Raw genomic sequence first — 21,621 nt, forward strand, 5'->3', positions numbered from 1 at the left:
CACTCAAACACACACACACACACACAGACACTCAAACACACACACACACACACACAGACACTCAAACAAACACACACACACACACACAGACACTCAAACACACACACACACAGACACTCAAACACACACACACACACACACAGACACTCAAACACACACACACACACACACACACACAGACACTCAAACACACACACTCAAACACACACACACACTCAAACACACGCACACACACACTCAAACACACGCACACACACACTCAAACACGCACACACACACTCAAACACACGCACACACACACTCAAACACGCACACAGACACTCAAACACACACACACACACAGACACTCAAACACACACACACACAGACACTCAAACACACACAGACACAGACACTCAAACACACACACACACAGACACTCAAACACACACACACACAGACACTCAAAGACACACACACACAGCAGCCCACTCAAAGACACACACACAGCAGCCCACTCAAAGACACACACACACAGACACTCAAACACACACACACACAGACACTCAAACACACACACACACAGACACTCAAACACACACACACACAGACACTCAAACACACACACACACAGACACTCAAACACACACACACACAGACACTCAAACACACACACACACACACAGACACTCAAACACACACACACACACACAGACACTCAAACACACACACACACAGACACTCAAACACACACACACACACAGACACTCAAACACACACACACACACACAGACACTCAAACACACACACACACACACACACAGACACTCAAACACACACACACTCAAACAGACTCACAGACACGCAGACACAGACACGCGCAAACACACACACAGACACTCAAACACTCAAACACACACACACACACACACAGACACTCAAACACACACACACACACACACACACACAGACACTCAAACACACACACACACACACACACAGACACTCAAACACACACACACACACACACAGACACTCAAACACACACACACACACACACACAGACACTCAAACACACACACACACACACAGACACTCAAACACACACACACACACACACAGACACTCAAACACACACACACACACACACACACACACACACACACACACACACACACACACACACACACACACACACTCAAACACACACACACACACACACTCAAACACACACATACACAGACACACACAGACACACACACACATATACACAGACACACACACAGACACTCAAACACACAGACACACACACACACACAGACACTCAAACACACACACACACACAGACACTCAAACACACACACAGACACTCAAACGCACACACACACACACACTCAAACACACACAGACACTCAAACGCACACACACACACACACACACACACACACACACACACACACACACACGCACGCAGGCACTCAAACGCGCACGCGCGCGCACTCAAACGCGCACGCACAGACGCACGCACAGACGCACGCACGCACAGACAGACGCACGCACGCACAGACAGACGCACGCACGCACAGACAGACGCACGCACGCACAGACAGACGCACGCACGCACAGACAGACGCACGCACGCACAGACGCACGCACGCACGCACGCACGCACGCACGCACGCACGCACGCACGCACGCACGCACGCACGCACGCACGCACGCACGCACAGACGCGCACACAGGCACACGCTCACAGACGCGCACACAGGCGCACGCTCACAGACGCGCACACAGGCGCACGCTCAGACGCGCTCACAGGCGCACGCTCAGACGCGCTCACAGGCGCACGCTCAGACGCGCTCACAGGCGCACGCTCAGACGCGCACACAGGCGCACGCTCAGACGCGCACACAGGCGCACGCTCAGACGCGCTCACAGGCGCACGCTCAGACGCGCTCACAGGCGCACGCTCAGACGCGCGCACACACACACACACACACACACACACACACACACACACACACACACACACACACACACACACACACACACACACACACACACACACACACACACACACACACACACTACTCTCACCCAGTAATCTTTGTGCTAAAATTACTGGAAAAACGTGGAAAGTGTCTGTCTGTGTCTGTGTGGGTGTTTATATGTATGTGTGTGTTTACATGTTTGTGTTTGTGTTTATATGTCTGTGTATGTGTGTTTACATTCTGTTTGTCGTTATTTGTCTGTGTATGTGTGTTTATTTGTCTGTGTGTGTGTGTGTGTGTTTACATGTCTGTGTGTTTACTTGTCTGTGTGTGTGTTTGTTTGTATGTGTGTTTGTTTGTATGTGTGTGTGTGTGTATTTACTTGTCTCTGTGTGTTTATATGTTTGTGTGTGTGTTTACATGTCTGTGTGTTTACTTGTCTGTGTATGTGTGTTTACTTGTTTCTGTGTGTGTGTTTATATGTTTGTGTGTGTTTATTTGTCCGTGTGCATGTGTTTATTTATATCTCTATTATAATACCAAGCTTGATAACTAAAAATAGGGTTGGGCATACAACCATACTTTTTTTGAAAGGAGTGGTTTTTTATGGCCAAATTTCATGCTGATCACGAATCCGTTGAACTTTTTCACATAGGATGATGTCTTAGGTAATTATGGCTTACTATGGCATGTAATATTATTAATTACGAGTAATGCAATAATTATCAAATTTTACCTGAAAAGTGGGTAAATTTGGTGGCCATTTTGATTTTTTGCATTTTACCAATCCAAGACATCATCCTCGATCAAAAATTTCAACGGATTCGTGATCAGCGTGAAATTTTGCCATAAAAAAACACTCCTTTCAAAAAAAGTATGGTTGTATGCCCAACCCCACTATAAGTAGAACTGATTAAGTAATTGTGTAAATAATAAATAGAACGGCTGTAGTTCTTTTGTTTGCTCGCGTCTTGTCCCTACCCCCATTCATTGCCTTGACTGCATGCGTGCATGTGTTCTAAATAAATGTCCCCTTTTGTTGAATATTCACCTGCTCGTTGCGTCCCTTCCTCCATTGAGCAGTCGTAATTGCGTTCGGAATATTAGCTGGCTTTTAATAGCCAAGTAATCGGATCCGACGGGGCTTGGCAAATGAAAAACGGAACGAGCTGCTTAAAAGTGGCTCGTTTTCGTGCAGGCTCCGTTGAGGTGTAAATCCCCGGCATTTCTGTCTGCGCGAATAATTAGGTCTATCGACAATTCGGCGATCAACCCTGTAGCGCGTGGACAGAAAAGTTGGCTGATCTACGGTGTGGTTAAAAACACACCCGTAGCTGGATTTCGGCGTTGATCCAAAAGCTGCGACTGGGATTGCCACGGTCGGTGGGCGCTTGCGGCCGCGAATTAGCTAAAAGCGGTCGCCCGCACGCCGGCGTGGCGAGATCCACAATATATATATAACTTCTTCTTCTTCTTTTGGCTGCTCCCATGAGAGGTCGCCAGAGCGGATCATCCGTTATCATCCGCATAACGATTTGGCACAGGTTTTATGCCGGATGCTCTTCCTGACACAACCCTGGTCGCCTGTTACGACACAGGGATATGGTACACCTATTCTAACCGGGGCATACACTGGGCCCAGTACACTGGTGCTCAATTCGCCGCCCTCGGAAGGATGACAGGCTGTCAACCTCCTGGTGTGTATTAATTCAAGTGGCCAACGGGGATTGAAATCAGGAACTTTTGGATCCCAATCCGCTACCCTAACCACTATGACAACACCAAGCTTTTGTATGTGTGTGTGTATGTATATATATATATGTATATATATATATATATATATATATATATATATATATATATATATATATATATATATATATATGCCGGGCGTCGTGGCGTGCGCCTGTAATCCGGCTACTCGGAGGCTTGGATTGGAGGATCGCTTGAGGACAGGGGCTCTACACTGGGCAGGGTGTAGAGCAGCCCGCAATCATGGTGAAACCCAAATCCTGATCCCTGTGTCGTAAGAGGTGACCAGGGTTGCGTCAGGAAGGGCATCCAGCGTAAAACCTGTGCCAAATCAGTATGCGGATCATAACGGATGATCCGCTGTGGCTACCCCTAACGGGAGCAGCCGAAAGATGAACAACATATATATATATATATATATATATATATATATATATATATATATATATATATATATATATATATATATATATATGATATATTGTTACGAATTTGGAAGCCTTGTGGACACAGAGAGACAGCCGTCCCCTAAAGCTCAGTTATATCAGTAAGTATGTGTTTCTAGTTCGGGTCCCGTCCCTAGTCTAATGGGAATTAAATGTTCGTGCGCTGCAGAGTTATTTTGATAGTTAGGATATTTACATCGACAACAACGCCCACCTTCACTCTCACAACAGCAACACCGCTCGCGGCATTCTTCACGCGCTCGCCAGCAAGCTCGCGCGTGGACGGAGTCTAACATAGGCATGGTGTCCTTCTTTAGCCAATCGGCAAGGAGCGGGCGTCTCACCTGCCCCGTTTCCGACCCAACACGATCGCCATTACACACGTCTTTGGCTGAGGACGTGGGCGGAGCCTCTGTCGCTTCGGCTCGGAGCTCCAGCCAATGAGCGGTGGGCGAGCACTACACGCGCGCCCTCGTCCAATCGGGAGGCCACCACGAGTCGCGTGAGAACCCCTCGTCCAATGGAGAGGTGAGTGGGGAAGCCCCTCCCGCCTGAGGAGAAGTGTGGTTGTCTGGACCAGTGAGTAGAGAGACGGTGTTCTCGTGGCGGGAGCGTTGGCCAGTTCGCAAGATCGTGGCGTTTTGCCAAGCAGCGAGGATCGTGTGTGAGACATTCCTGGTGGGAGAGTACTTTCTCAGTCCAGGCATTTTCCAACCTGGCATCCAAAGCCAGTGAGTGGTTGTCGATGAAGGCCCTGCAGACGGTTGTGGTCGTGGACTTCGGGACGTGGGTTCAAGTCCCACCGGTGGTGATTCGAGTAGGTGTGACCGCACGAGGCGGGGCAGGTACCCCGGGTCGGCTCTACCAACTGAAGACCCATCGAGTCCATTTTCTTTTTGGGTGTGTGTGTCTCTGTGTGGGCCCGTCTGTAAGTAGGAATTGTTAAGTGCTCTTCGCTTGTACATTATTTGCATTTGTTCTTATAGTCGGATAACTCTGCTCCTTGTGTGTTCCCTTTCCCCCCATTATAAATAAATCCCCTGTTAAATGTTTCAGCTCGTTTCTGTGTTTCTTTTATTGGTTTAGCACGGTGCGTGTTGGGAAATTGGAAAACGGCAAATTGTGCATTCGGTCCGGCGGCTCTGGTAACTTCGCTCGGTTATGCCGGATCCGAGCCGTTACCGCAACTTGGATAGGACAGAGTCAGCCGAGGGTGAATTTCCCCGGTAGTTTGGACGACGTGGGTATTTTGGTGAATTGAAGTTGGCAATCGACCCGATCCCACGCGGTCGACCTATTGGCGATCTTGGGTCCGATAAGTGACCCGTCGGCTCCGGAGTTATCCGGGGTGACGACCTATAAATTCCGGGTGTTCGGTGGAGCCGACTCGACTGCTCCACCTAGCGGTCGTGCTCGTCGCCGATACCCAGCCCACAACTATATATATATATATATATATATATATATATATATATATATATATATATATATATATATATATATATATATATATATATATATATATATATATATATATATATATATATATATATATATATATATATATATATTGTTACGGTGCTGGGAACTGTATGCATGCAAACATACAGTTGTCCCGAAGTTCATTATGCCATTAAGTGTATGTGCAGAAATATACCTAATTGTGTGTCGTGGGAAGACACTGGGGTGCGTTGCGATGTTTTTTTTATAGTTACATTAATAAATCATTATATCCCTCCATTACGATCCATGGTGCGATAGTGCTTGCAGCCCTCGGATCACTGGCCACAGCACATCATTGTCCATCTGCTGTCTCCGGAGCCTTGTTTTTCCGAGGCAGAATCTTCACGTCCGCAGTTCCTTTTCAGCTTCCCCAAACATTCCAATTCAATCTTGGCTGTACCACCGTCCACCTTCCTCAAACACGCGTTGGAGTGGGCGGGCTTTCCCGGCCTGGCCGAAATCCGGCCCAGAAAGGGCGGACCCCATGAAGGACCTGTCCAATCAGGGCGGACGGTGACATCAGCTTCGCCAAGGCCCCTCCCCACCCTGGGGGATCTATAAATTACGACACCATCCTCAGAGTCGAGTGAGAGAGTTCGGTGGGTTCGTTGGCTGGTTGCAAAAGAAGGAAGGAAGGAAGGTCGTTAGTTGAGTTGGTCCCTTGGTTGTTGGTTGAAGAAGGAAGGTCGTGATCATGGAGTGCCTGCCCACGTCTCCCCTCGGCAGCCCGTCTCTTTTGCTGGTCCGAGTACACCTGACCTTGACCGGGTCTCTCGTTGGGTCCTGTCTGCTGCCCCGTTCTACCTTGGACTGCGCGCTCTCCACCCGGGCTCCTTCGCAGACATGGTCTCCACACGTGCGGCTGTGGGCCGAACTGCACGACCTCTGTTGGGTGCCGACCACGGAGCGTCCCTTCTCTCGGAGCATTCAGGTACCAAAAGAACTGCGACCTCAGCTCCCTCCCTTCCTGGCTGCAAAAGTCCTTTGCCATTCAACTGGGTTTATTTTGTCTGAGTGTGTGGCATTTGTCCTTTCAGTGGAATTGTATAAGTTTTTGATCATTGTAATTCTTGCATGTATTATTCTCGCGACAAGTCTGCTCTGTGTCCTCTTTTGTAAGTTGCTGTAAAATTGTCGCACTACATCTCTCTTCTGTCCCTTGCATAACACACCAATAAACCTGTTCCTGTACCACATGAATTTCCTCGCTTAGTGTAAATAAATTATTGTAGAAATGTCCCCAGTTCGTTTTTGACTTTTCCGTCATTGGTCCAGCATGGTTCGGATCTAAGTTCAGCCGGGTCTTTACCACCGATTATAATCTGTTCATTCTAGCTGGTACGTCCTTGGCAGTTCCGCTCGGCTGCATCTGATCCGGAGTTGGTAGTTGGAACTCTACCGTAGTTGGTAGAGTGATCCGGTTCGGGCAAGGCGTACCGAGGGCATGGTTCCCCGGTAATCGAAACCGCGTGGTTAATTAGGTAAACTGATTACACCTGGCAGGAAGACCCTACGCTACGCGGTTGAGGTATTGGCGTCCACTGTCGGTTAAGCGACCCGCCACGTCACTGAAATATCCGTGAGCGACGGCCTACATTTCCGGGAATCTGGTGGGAAACGATGTAACTTCCCCCACCTCGTGGTCGTTCTCACAACTGGATCCCGGCCCGCAACAGTATATATATATATATATATATATATATATATATATATATATATATATATATATATATATATATATATATATATATGTATATGTATATGTATATGTATATGTATATATATATATATACAGGGTGTCCATAAAGTCTCTTTAGAATTTATAATTTATTCCGTCTTGATGTGCTTCCTGCAACTAATGGTGCCCTTATAGAAGTGTATTAAATGAGGAAAAAAAAAAACTTCAATATCGACTCGTCATTTTGTAATAATTTCCATCGGTTTATCTATTCATTTGCTATTGTAATAATTTTTTTTAATTCTAAAGAGACTTTATGGACACCGTGTGTGTGTGTGTGTGTGTGTGTGTGTGTGTGTGTGTGTGTGTGTGTGTGTGTGTGTGTGTGTGTGTGTGTGTGTGTGTGTGTGTGTGTGTGTGTGTGTGTGTGTGTGTGTGTGTGTGTGTATACATACACACACACACGCACATTAGCGGGGTGTGCCTCCCCATTGTCGGGTCGCTCATTTGTGGGTTTTTTTATTTATTTATATTTTCGGACGATTGTGATTTTCCTCGGTGTCCCGTCTTCGATGTCCATTGACACGCAAAATTTCATCTTTTCACTTCACCCGGAAGGTACCGATCTTTCATATCAGTCAGTCAGTGGTTAGAAAGAGATTTATATATTCGATATGTATGTCGTGTGGGTGGGTATCAATTGGTGTGTATGTGTGTGGTCCCTGTTTTTCTTACCCACAGTACCAGGTCGGTCAGCTTTACTCGGTCGCGGAGGCGAGTAAGAACGAGACCGGAGGGGGTGAGGGGATCCAGGTCCTGTGCAATGAGCCCTATCAAATTGAAGAGGAGACTGGGCAGTTCACTCACAAGATCTACCATCTACAGAGGTTACATATCCCCCTCTTCCACCCTCTTCCACCCTCTTCCACCCTCTCTCACCCGAGCTCATCCTCTCTCACCCTAGCTCACCCTCTCTCACCCTAGCTCACCCTCTCTCACCCTAGCTCATCCTCTCTCACCCTAGCTCACCTTCTCCCTTGAAATATTTGTTTCATTCCTCCTCCCAATAATCTCCCCTTTCTCCTTTGTCTTGAGCCGATATCTTGTGGCATCCACAAACCTCGATTTTATAATCCAACCCACATATCAGTTTCAGATTCTTCACAAAGTGAACCTTAATGATTTCACTCATGTATTCTATCACAACCTCCCCTCGCCTCTTCCTCTATCAAACTGGACAGCACATCACAGGCTTCCTAACCTTGGAAAGTGGAACACTGTTGAGCTTCTTTCACTTCCTCTTTACACATTTTTATTTACTCAAACAAAGCACACGATGCACAACTTGGACACTACAGTCGTTTTTCACTCAAATAACACACACTAAACACAACTTGAACACTGCAGTCACTTTTTTTTTGTATACATTGTCGAGGCTCGTATGAGAGCTAACACACAATGCACAGCAAGGGGGAGGGGGGGCATGAGACTAGAGCGGTGGGAGAGGGAAGGAAAAAACAATAGGGAACAGAGACATGAGGAGATCTGTGGAAGGGATAGGGATTGGGCGGGGAACACGGGGTATACAAGATGTACACTACAGGGACTTTCAGGAAGGAAAGCAGGGAAGTTGAAGGAGGTGGGTTTGGGGTGGATTAACGGGGGTGGAAAAGATTGAGGTTTTGTATGGGGTGAAGATAAGAGATGGTGTTGGACAGCTGTTTTGAAGGTCTTGAGGGAAGAATGGGATTGAACAGAGTGCGGGCGTTTATTCCAAAGGCGGGGAAAAAGAGGAATGAAAGAGTGAAGGTGAGCAGTGATTCGTGATTTTGGTAGCTTTAACAGAAGGGGGTTGCTGGTGGACCTTGAGCGCCCTGCGGAAATATGGGGGGTGGACATTTCGCATACAGAGCGGGGGGTGGGGGGGCGCAGACTGGAGAGGAGACAGTAGAAGACAGGAAGACCATCGACCAACCTGTGGTGAGAGAGTGCGGGGCCCAAAGACTAAGCCTCACCGCGGGAGATAATGATTCCAAATGCCTTGGTTTCCACAGCTTGAAGCCGAGAAAGGTGAGAGGCAGGAAAACCAGCCCAGAAGGGAGAGCAGTACTCCATGAAGCTGCGGACGAAAGCTTAGTTTGTGGTCAGGAGCTCAGGTGAGCCGAATAAGGACTTTGCATGACGACTGGCTTTGGAAGCCAGGTTGGAATTGTGGCTTTCCCAGGAAAGATCATGGCAGATAGTGAGACCCAGAAGCTTGAATGAAAGGACTTCTTCCAGAGGATTGCTGAGAAAGTAGATGGGGCGTGGGGGTGGGGGATTCGAAACGGTCCTATCGGACAGACAAGTCCTGTCGGAGAGTGTGAGATTTCTCGGGATTGAAAGACATGTTCCACGTGTTGGACTAGTTTGTGATTTTATCCATATCTGCAGTGAGCGAAGAAGCTGGTGCTTGCTGGTCTGAGGGATGACAGATGGTGCGGCAGAGGGTGGAGTCATCAGCAAAGAGATAAAGAGTATTTTTAGAGAGTCAGAGAGATCGTTGATGAAAAGCAGAAAAAGAACAGGGCCCAGAACGCTGCCTTGAGGAACTCCAGCCTGGACAGGAAGGGGGGATGAGAGAACTCCATTGAGGACCACACGTTGACTGTGACAGGAAAGGAAGTCTGCGAGCCATGAGTGGAGATGGCCTTGGATACCATAGGAAGAGAGTTTGGTGAGCAGGGCAGGGTGCCAGACTGTATCAAAAGCATGTGATATGTCTAGAGATATGGCTCTGATTTCATGTCTGGCATTGAGTATCTCCATCCACTGTTGGGAGAGCAGAAGCAGCATATTCAGGGTAGAGTGACCTGGTCTGAAACCAAATTGATGATCGGAAATCAAGCCATTTGAGAAGATGAAGGATTTAATATCTGAAGCGGTGATTGATTCCATAACCTTGCTGATGATTGGGAGAAGGCTGATTGGTCTGTTTTTGAGTCGAGGTTTAACAGCAAGCTCTCCCTTGTCAGGAGAAAACGACACAGAGTCCAGGGACAGTTGGGTGCGACTGGGTAAGGTGGGTGCAGAAAGTGATGGGTTTTGGACACAATATTTAGATGCAAACACCGAATTTAGGCATTCTGCCTTTTCACGTGTGGTATCAGCAGTGCAGCCATTTGAGGTAAGGGAGGGGAATTAGGGGGGACATACACCAGAAACAGATTTGATTAGATGCCACCATGATTTCGAGGAGGGAGAGAGAAGTTTGAGAGTTCAGACTTGAGATTAGAAAGATGTTATTTATGGCTCTCCTGAGGGTAGATAAACACTTATTCTGAGATTAGCCTCAGTTGGGTTTGCTTTCCATGAGGCAAAGGCAAGTTGTTTCAGGACAACTACCTCGCCACAAGCTTCACTGAACCATTGGCGGGAGGAAGAGTTGGACAACTGAAGATAAGAGGGAATAAATCTGTGCATGAGAGAGAGCAAGCTTCTTTGTAAGCATTCCCAGGATGAGTTGATGTTGGAGAAAGTAGCGATGCGAGACCAGTCTAGAAGTTTGATGGCTGTTTGGAGACGCTGCCAGTCGGCTTGAGTGAAATGCCAGTCTCGACGGCGCTGAGGTGGTTCTCTGATAACAGCCAGAGAGATGTCCACTTTGACAAGGACGTGGTCAGAAGAATCGATTGGAGCGGAGGAAGAACAGCACTCCGGTAGACCCTGCAGTTCTGGATCATCCTCCAACGACCGTCAATGAGGACATGGTCAATCTCCTTTGCCACACCGCCAGCGTTGGAATACCAAGTCCAGCGATGAGCTTGCGGGCGCTGAAACCATGAACCAGCCACCCTAAGTCCATGACTTCTTGCAAAGTCAAGGAACTTAGTGCTATTCTGGTTCATAGTTCCTGACCCATGGGGACCAACACACACCTCATAACCATCCCTATCAGTTCCAGTCGATGAGTCTGGGGCACTGATCAACCACAGACTCGAGTGTGGCGTAGAATGTGTCCTTCACGGTAAGATCACTCGCCTCAGTCGGAGCATAAATAGAGACCAGGGAAATGACACCTAAGGAGTGACGAATCCTTAATCTCATAATACGCTCGTTGACCGGTGTTACCTCAATTATCATTGGGGTCAGCTTATTGGACACAGCTACAGCAACTCCTTGGGTATGGTAACCATCATACCCAGTCGATGAGTCGAACTTCTCAAGGCTGGTGGAAATGCTGCACTCGCGTCGTTGCATGCAGTTTTGTGCTCTGCCTGGAACACAGGCATCATCCCAACTGACTGGAAGAGGGGCCTTGTTGTCCCTCTCTGGAAAGGGAAGGGTGATCGCCAAGACTGCAACAACTACCGAGGGGTGACGCTGCTCTCAGTGCCGGGCAAGGTCTTTGCTCGGATAATTCTTGATAGGGTTCGCCACCATCTGCTTGAGCACCAGCGTCCAGAGCAGTCAGGCTTTACACCAAAGAGGTCAACGATTGACCGTATCCTTGCACTTCGTGTCCTCACCGAACGCAGACGAGAGTTTCGGCAGGGGCTGCTTGCAACCTATGTTGATCTCTGTAAAGCGTTCGATTCAGTGAATCGGGATGTCCTCTGGAGGATTCTTGGTCTTCGTGGGGTGCCACCAAAACTGATCGATCTGATGTCTGAACTCTACTCTGGTACTGAGAGTGCTGTGAAGTGTGGTGGTACCATCTCTGACTTATTTCCAGTTGTTACTGGAGTTCGTCAGGGGTGTGTACTTGCCCCCACACTTTTCAGCACTTGTATGGACTGGATTTTTGGGAGGATGTCGGAGAGATCAAGTTGCGGGGCATCGTTTGGCAATGTCAAGATCTCGGACCTTGATTTTGCAGATGATGCAGTCATCTTTGCGGAGACTTTAGACATCCTCTTGGGGGCCCTCGAGGTGCTGAATGAGGAGTCGGAGCCGTTGGGATTACGGATTTCTTGGGTCAAAACAAAGATCCAGGCTTTCGGTGACATCTTGGATGCTGCTGTCCTGTCTGTGTCTGTTTGTGGTGAGGATGTTGAGGTCGTGGATAGATTCACTTACCTTGGCAGTGATATTCATGTCTCCGCAGGTTGTGAGCCGGAGGTCAATAGACGTCTGGGTCGGGCCTGGGGAGTCATGGATTCACTGGATCATGGGGTGTGGCGCTGCCGGTACCTGTGCGGGAGGACGAAAGTCCGAGTCTTCAGGTCCTTGGTACTTCCAGTCTTGCTCTATGGGTGCGAGACTTGGACTTTGACCAAGGATCTGAGACGGAGACTTAATTCCTTTGGTACCAGGTCTCTTCGGAGAATCCTTGGCTATCGCTGGTCGGATTTTGTGTCCAACGAGCGGTTGCTGAGAGAGACTCGGATGAGATTTGTTACCTGCATAGTCCGTGAGCGTCAGCTGCGGCTGTATGGACATGTGGCTCGTTTTCCTGACGCTGATCCTGCTCACCAGATTCTCTCAGCGAGGGAGTCTCATGAGTGGAGGAGGCCAGTGGGCCGACCACGTGCCTCATGGTTGCAGCAGGTTGACCATCATCTCAAGGAGATGGGGATGGGCCTGGCATCTGCCTGGGGGATGGCCAGACGGAGGCCCCTGGAGTACCGGCGGAAAGTGGACGCAGCGACGCGCTGTTCTGGCACATGCTCCCATACCTGACCTGAAGAACAGCAGATATTTTCAGGGAAATTTGTCAAAATCAGATCCAGAAGAAATGGAGTGCCATTGGTTGAGATCCGGGTCAGGAAGTTGACCGAATGAGTCGGTCCCAATGAGTTACAGAAGTCTTTTGCTGAAGTGCCATGACAGGTGAGAGAAGTACCCACACCTAATTAACTGGCATGATGACAATTGAAGTCACCACATATGTGGAAGAGAGAGTTTGGATGAGAGGATAGAAGCTGGTCGGATCGGATCGTGAGATGTAAATGAAGTCATCACTGTTTGGTGGACGGTACAGTACACATATACACATGCGGTGGGAGTGGAGGGGAAGTCATAGTCAGAGGTATTCCTTGGGGGGTGGAGTGAGGGCAGTGCATGGAGAGTGAGGAATAGAATCTTTGATGAAGAGAGCAACTCCTCCACCAGGGCGAGGCTCAGGTCTGTCATACCAGAGGAGGGAGTAACCAGGGAGAGATACTATGGAGTCAGAGATGTCTTGAAGGAGGAAAGTTTCTGTTTGGCACATTATGTCTGGTTTGTCAGTGGCAACCTGTATGGAAAGATCTGTAAGGTTTGAGTGAAGGCCCTGGATATTTGAGGTCCACGCTGTTAATGAAGAGGGAGGGGAGGAGGCTTTGGATGCAGGGTAGGGGAGGGGGAGGTGAGGGTAAGACAAGGGAGGAGGGAGGGAGGTCAGAAGAGTTTTTGAAAGAGTGTAGGGGATTGCAGAAGAGCTTGGAGAGGGGGCCAGATGAGGAGGAGAAAAGGCTCTGTGGTGCTGGGTTGAGGTACAGTGGGGAGTAATAATAGAGGGGGGCAGAAGGCATTTGAGTATTCGAGGAGGTGGAGTGATGAGATAGAGGAGAGAGAGAGGGCAGGGGAAGGAGGCAGCTTTGTGGAAGATTCGGAAAAGGAAAGATTGAAGTTAAATCATGGAGGTGTATGGTGAATTTGGAACAGTGAGTGCAGAGTGAAGCTGATTGATCAATGAAAAGTAAGAGGAAGAGGCTGGAGAGACACACGTGATTACAGGAGGTGTATAGTTCGGAAGGAAACAAGGAAAATTATTTTTTGATGGATATTTGAAGATGAGATAAGATTGGAGAATGGAAGGTTGTAGGAAGAAATCTTGAAGGTAATGGTGAGAGTGGGTTCGTTCAAATGGAAGAAAGATGGTGTGCCGGTAGAAGCGGAAGAAGAAGAAGAAGAATACCGATCTATATTCGTGGGTATGGAGGGAGAAAGGGTTTTTTTTTTTTTTTAAATTCAAGACAAGAAACAGAGGGTGTAGTTGGGAGGGAATCGATGGGGGGGGGCATTGGGAAAAGTGGGGAAAATAGGAATTGATGGTAAGAGGGAGAGAATGCAAATAAAAACGATCGTACCGAGACGGGAAGGACGGTAGGCCTCAAGGAGCTCGATGAGACAAGGTCGAAGAAAACTCACAAAATGGCATGATTTTTGAAACAAAACCGAACGAGGAACACACAGTGAACATTTACGTGAGAAAATAAACAGTTAAAACATGACAAATAACGACTGGAAACTTAACTTTGAGAAAGTCGGTAGAGACCCCTGAGAGAAGCTGCCATCGCTCCAAACCCGGAACCGGAGTCAAAGTGAAACAAGTGTACCAAAGTCAAGGGACAGTGAACTGAAAAATAAAAGGTTGCATGCCTTTACTTTATTTAGTAAAATATACAACTTGGACACTACAGTTGTGTTCTCAAATAAAGCACAATAAACACAACTCTGGCACTACAGTCATGTTATCGATAAAATAGGGTGACCGCACGATGCCACATGCCCATCTGTATTCTTATGCACAAATCGCTGAATTGTTCTGTGTTTTATGTATCACACACTTATCCACCAGACTTTTCTAGTTTATTACAAATCCTCGCTATCTGAAGTCTGGCAATTTCTGCTGTATCTGCAATAGTCCAAGGCAAGCAACCTTTTATTTTTCAGTTCACTCTCCCTTGACTTTGGTGCACTTGTTATTCAAACTCTCTGTGGCAGTAAAATACAAGTGTTCAAATTACTCCTTCAGCCACATATCAGTTTCTTTGGTCAGTCCTATGTCAATGGTGGCCATGTATATGGGACCGTATATTCAAGATCCACCCCCAGGTCCTGTCCATATACGGGCCTGATGTAGTTGGTCGGAGCTGCAGTCACAAATTGCCGTCTGCACAATATGGGCCATGTGCACAGATGCATCATCATGAAGGAGTAGCACACCTTTAGTCCTTTGGTGTTTTTTTTTTCCATGAGGCTGGCAGAATGTATGTTCTTCTGTGATTGTATTTTTGCCAGGCATCGAGTCCATCTGCATGATTCCATTTGCATTACAAAACCCATGCCACATTCTGCCAACTGAGGGTGGGTGTAAAACATATTGGATGCCCGTGATCCTTGGTACGTCCTTTGCACAGGTTCTACTTTTTTTTTTTTTTGTATACCTTGGTCGAGGCTCGTATGAGAGCAAACACATAACTCACAGCAAGGAGGCATGAGACAAGAGGGGCGGGAGTGGAAGGGACAAAACAGTGGGGAACAGACACATTAGGTGAACTGTGGAAGGGAGAGGGATGGGGATGGGACGGGGAACATGGCGAAGAGAAGATGGACATTACAGGGACTTTCAGGAAGGAAAGCAGGAGAAATGAAGGAAGTGGGCTTGGGTGGATTATCGGGGGTAGAAAAGATCGAGGATTTGGATGGGGGAAGATAAGAGGTGGTGGTGAACAGCTGTTTTGAAAGCCTGGAGGGAAGAATGGGAAAGAATAGAGTGAGGAAGTTTATTCCAAAGGCGGGAAAAAAGAGGAATGAAAGAGTGAAGATGAGCAGTGATTCGTGATTTTGGTAGTTTTACCAGAAGGGGGTTGTTGGCGGACCTTGAGCGCCCTGTGGAAATGTGGTGGGGACAAATCGCAGAGAGAGCAGGGGGGCAAGGCTGGAGAGGAGTCGGTAGAAGACAGAAAGACCACCGACCAACCTGCGGTGATTGAGTGAGAGGCCCAAAGACTCAGCTTCATTGCGGGAGATGCCGATGATCTTAAATGCCCTAGTTTCGACAGCGTTAAGCCGAGAAAGGTGGGAGGCAGGAGCACCAGCCCAGAGGGGAGAGCAGTACTCCATCAGGCTACGGACAAAAGCTTTGTAAGTGGTCAGGAGCTCAAGAGGGCCGAGGAAGGACTTGGCACGACGGAGGATTTCCCAGTCGGCGACTGGCTTTTGAGGCGAGGTTGGAAATGTGACTTTCCCAGGAAAGGTCATGGCAGATAGTGAGACCTAGAAGCTTGAAAGAAAAGACTTCTTCCAGAGGATTGTTGAGAAAGTGGATGGGGGGGTTTTGTAAACGGTCCTTTCGAAGAGACATAGTGAGAGTGTGAGATTTGTCTGGATTGAAAGACATGTTCCACATGTTGGACCAGTTTGTGATTTTATCCAGATCTGCAGTGAGCGAAGAAGCTGCTGCTTGCCGGTCTGAGGGATGACAGATGGTACGGCAGAGGGTGGAGTCGTCGGCAAAGAGAAATAGAGGATTTTCCAGAGAGTCCGAGAGATCATTGATAAAAACCAGAAAAAGAACAGGGCCCAGAACACTACCTTGAGGAACTCCAGCCTGCACAGGAAGAGGGGATGAAAGAACTCCATTTAGGGCCACACGTTGACTGCGACAGGAGAGGAAGTCTGCGAGCCATGAGTGGAGATGGCCTTGAATACCATGGGAAGAGAGTTTGGTGAGTAGAGCAGGGTGCCAGACTGTGTCAAAAGCACGTGATATGTCCAGGGATACGGCTCGGATTTCCTGTCTGGCATTGAGGACCTCCATCCATTGATGGGAGAGCAGAAGCAGCATATCCAGGGTAGAGTGACCTGGTCTGAAACCAAATTGATGATTGGAAATCAAGCCATTGGAGAAGAGGAAGGATTTCATATCTGAAGCGATGATGGATTCCATCACCTTGCTGATGATTGGGAGAAGGCTGATTGGTCTGTAGTTATAGGGATCTGTTTTTGCACCTTTTTTATGCAGGGCAGTGATGTTAGCAGATTTCCAAGCAGATGGCAGATGACCTTGGGCAAATGAGAGGGTGAATAGAACAGAGAGAGGGTGAGCAAGAGCAGAAGAGCAGGCTTTGAGGACACGTGGGCTGATGCCGTCTGGACCGGTTGCAGAATCTGACTCGAGGTTTGAAAGCAAGCTCTCCACCTTGTCAGGAGAAAAGGATACAGAGTCCAGGGACAGTTGGGTGCGACTGGGTAAAGTGGGTAGAGATAGTGATGGATCCTGTTTCGTTTCGGGATCCTGATGGTGAAGCATTATGATGTGTGATAGTCTTGTGGATCTGCGGCGTACTGGTTGAGAAGCTGGCAACATGATGTCAACCATTACTGTCAATCGTGAATGCTGACGTTTTAGAGGACCCATCTTGCTGAGACCTTGGACCTGCCAAATTGGCTGAAGAATGTGTATTTGACCAAACCTGCGGCCATAGCACACACTTCCTGACCGTGTGACGCATCCTTCTCACAAAATAACATTTGACCTTCAGCAGTGTGACATTAAGGGACAAAGGATAGATTTGAAGGTTTATTTCTGTTCTTTCTCCTTTTTTGACACAAAGCTATTTTAGTATGAACCAATTCATCTCATGTGCAAATCCAATGCTGAATGCTGCTGTTATTATTCAAGTTGTGCTTGAAGAAAGTTTCTATCACAGTATATTATCGGTTTATTGTACCATATATATCCGACGGGATGGCACAGAGGTAGCACACTTCCCTTTGAGATGTCTTATCTGGGTTCAATCCCAGGCCTGATGATAAACTATGGGATAAAACTGGTTACTGTGGCAGAGAAGCAGGAATTCAGGGACACACTGGAGAGGATGCGGATGGTTGAGCTGGAGGAGATGCTGTGAATCGCGTTGGACTTTAACGTGCAGGTGGGAGTAGCGGAGCCGGGTGAAGAGGAATGTTTTGGTAAATTTGGTTGGGGAACAAGGAATGGAGAGCGCGAGAGCAAGTGGAGGTGTTGGTGAGGAATGGGATGGCCATAACTGCTTCATTCCTTCAAAAGCAGGAAAGTCACAATATTACCTACAGGAGTGGACAGAGATTTTTCGGTTGGGATCCTTTGGTGTTTTTTTTTTTTCCATGAGGCTGGCAAAATGTATGTTCGTTCTCCTGTTATTGTATTTTTACCAGGCATCGAGAGCAGGGGTCAGAAGATTATTCGGTGAGGGAAGTGTGGGGGGGGGGGCAGGAAAATGTCGTCGTAGAGTACAAAGAGAGGATGAGGGCCAGGTATACGCAACTTAGCAAAGAAGCAGAAGGTTTGGAGGAGGAGTGGAAGACGTATGTACTTAGAGGCGTTTAGAGGAGTTGCAGAATTTTTGTGTAGGATGTCAGGAAAGGGTGCATCGTTGAGGGATAGAAACCGGGTATGGGGATAGTAGGGATAGAAAGTATTCCCACATGGAACTCCCCTCCCCCCCCATGATGAGAATGAGAGGGGTTATTTTACTTCCAACTTCACCTTGTATTAAAAATGATTTTGTTTTAAAGGGAGATCAGTATTGAAAATCGACACAGGTCGGAATCCATCGCTTTCATACCGATCTCGCAGATCAGTGACTCGGCACGGGATTTCTAAAGCACACCCGATTCATTATTACAAACCAATTGGCAATTGCTTTTAAAACCTTTTTTTTTTTTTAAAGATAAACGCGGGTGATTCTGCACAAAGTGCTGTTGGTGGGGTCTTGTCAAGGGGGGTTGTGTGGTTGATGTGTGTTTTTAACCAATCCCATGCCCCCTCTCGAAGAGGAAGAAAATAAAAACAAAAAAAATACAATTTTTTTCCTTTCATTAATTAAAAACATTTTGGGTTTTTTTGCATTTTCTTTGGATCTTGAGGTTGGTGTGGTGTTCGCGCAGGCATGATGGTCTGAATGGCCTCCACCTATGTTGGATTTCCTTGTTATTTCTTTGTTGTTTCCTTGTTGTTGCTTGTATGGGTGCTCGGATGCTAAGGGGTAAAAGTTAAAACAAACTGTTACTTTCTTCTTGTTACGTCTTGATACCATATGTATGTTTCACTGTTCCTGTTCCATGTTTAGCCGAGATGCCGAGTGCATCAAAGCTTTTGAAATCATGTACAGCATTTAAGGATTGTAAACGCCTTTCTTCAATTTGTTGGTGATATTTTGGGTGTTTTCTTCAGATCGATATTTTTATTTATTTTTGTTTTTTTGCTATACTGGTCGGTATATTCAGAATTACAAATTCCGGTATATCGATGTGAAAAAGTATATCCATATAACTGGTATATCGATATATCGCCAGACCCGAATGGAAATGAATGAGGTGATGTGGGTCGGGCAGCACAGAAGGGAAATTACTCGGGTTAGAGGGGAAGGAGATCAGGCAGGGAAATAGGTTTGAGTATCTGGATGGAACAGTGACCGGGGATGGTAAATCCGAGGCAGAGGTACGGAGGAGGATTCAAGTGGATGTTAATGCATGGAGGAGGGTGGAGGGAGTAATGGCAGACAGAAGGATATCAAGGAAATTGAAAGGGAAGGAAGGTTCTGATGTGTGTAATGCCAGTCTACCTTGACAGTCTGAAAACAGTGACACTGACAGGGAGACAACAACAACAGGCTGTAGGTTTGCGAGAGCAATTGGGTCAGGAGGATTACACGAGTGAAGGAGGATGGGTGAACTGTGGGAGGAGATTGGTGTGCATATGAGCTTGATGGGGCGATTAGTGAAATGCTGGCTGAGATTGGCTGGACACTCGGTGCGGATGTGGGAAGAGATAATGACAAAGAGAGCGGACAGGTTGAGGAAACAAGGTAGGAAGAAAAGAGGTAGACGGTGGTCGAGGTGGGAGGATTGTGTAAGGATGGAATCTGCAAGTTCGGGGTGGTTGGAGAGTGGAGAGAGTTGGCTGATGACAAAGGGAAGTGGATAAGTAGAGTGGTCAAGGCATGGTAGTGTCCATGTCCCATACAAAAACATCTATAAAGTGAATTGTACAATGAGAAACATTTTGGTAATAAATTCTTGAAGCTAGTGATAAAATATTGATAATTATCTGAGCAGTCCATGCAAACACTTTTCTGACATTCTTTTTGTCTTACTGCAACAACATGATGAAACAAAGTGCAGTGATGCAAATTATTGATCATACGCATTCTGGGAATTCTTACCCTTTGGTAGATCGTGTTCTTCCCTCAGGCTAATTTGTGTGGAATTTCAAGCACTATGACATTTGCACAGGCAAACCAGCTGGAAGAAAAAAAAATAGAAAAAAAAAGGAGACTGACCTGTATTCATATCTGGAGAAAAGAGTGTCGTGAGAATTAACAAGTTCTGTGGATATTTTGAAGACTTTGACACAGTGATCCTCCATCATTAATGCCTTCACTTGGATAATCATCTGTGGGTCATTTGCTTCTTACAGATGTCATTACAGAAAATGACCTGGGGTCATTTTCAACGGATGCATGTCCATGCTGAATGTCAGCACCCCTGTTTAGTTACTGTACGATACGAGGTTGCTCCTTCACCATACATAGCCGTGTGATTGTGGATTTCTTTCAAGCTTGCACCTTCTTGGTTACAATTTCAGAACACCTCAATGCTCAATTATCATTAGATCCATAATTGTACGATGAACAGACTTTTGGATTATAGTCTTAAAAAGCAAATTTTAAATGAATTAAATGAATGGTTGAGACCAGAGGTCCTCAAATATTTTGATTGTGGATCACAACCAAAAATCTCGAGCATCTTGTGGGCCACACAACCAGACATTTTAATCGAGTAAAACTACATTCTGTCGACACTACCCCTTAAAATCTTCTTGCATAAAAGTTTATCTATTTGCTACCCATCCCTGCTAAGGCAATTAGGGTTGTTAAGCATGAGTATTACACTAACAACTGGATAAAATTAATCGACAATAGTACCCTACAGTCGCCACGTCACCTCACGATCAAGCTTACATGACGTGATGATGCACAAAACTTCATTATTGGTGACGAATAAAACAAATAGTTTATCAAAATACCACATTATAATTATAGCAAGGCAAACTATGAACGGTCAGAGTAGTGCGGTGTATGTGAGCAGTGCAGTTGTTTTTGCTCGTTCATGATCTTGTCGATACAGGGCCCAAACCGAGGGTCACACAGACGGAGATAGTCTGGTGGCTTATCGGCATATTTTGAGTCAATCGTTACAAAGCAGATACAAGCACCAAACTTGGTATGGATGTTTGATATATCAAACCATTCAAAATTAGGCTCGGAGCCCAGGTGAAATATTCACAGGTATTGCGTAATACATCACAATTTACCGTCTATCAAAATCTACCCCAAGTTTAACAGTCAAACCATTTCTTGTGAAAAGCTGCGAATTTTTTCTTCATTCAATATGTCAGAATATGTACCTGATCTACATATACATATACAGGGTGTCACTAAAAAAATGACATCATTTGAAACTTGAATATCTAAGTAACTACATGTCCCAGGCAAACGAAAGTAAATAGGCTTCATGTTGAACAATAAAAAATTTATTT

The 21,621-nt window shown here is 46.7% G+C and overlaps 1 protein-coding gene across 1 annotated transcript in view; it reads left to right on the forward strand.

The window, feature by feature from the left end:
- PITPNB (phosphatidylinositol transfer protein beta) overlaps positions 1–21,621 on the forward strand; it is an 84,510-nt gene that overhangs the window by 3,230 nt on the left and 59,659 nt on the right. Inside the window, exon 3 of the mRNA XM_085880186.1 lies at positions 8,091–8,236. Coding sequence (XP_085736312.1) covers positions 8,091–8,236 — 146 coding nt within the window. The remainder of the gene's footprint in view (positions 1–8,090; positions 8,237–21,621) is intronic.

The sequence above is a fragment of the Eptatretus burgeri genome, chromosome 4, assembly GCF_056783735.1.
Source record: "Eptatretus burgeri isolate ZD-2024b chromosome 4, Ebu_testis_v1, whole genome shotgun sequence".
Taxonomy (NCBI): Eukaryota; Metazoa; Chordata; class Myxini; order Myxiniformes; family Myxinidae; genus Eptatretus; species Eptatretus burgeri.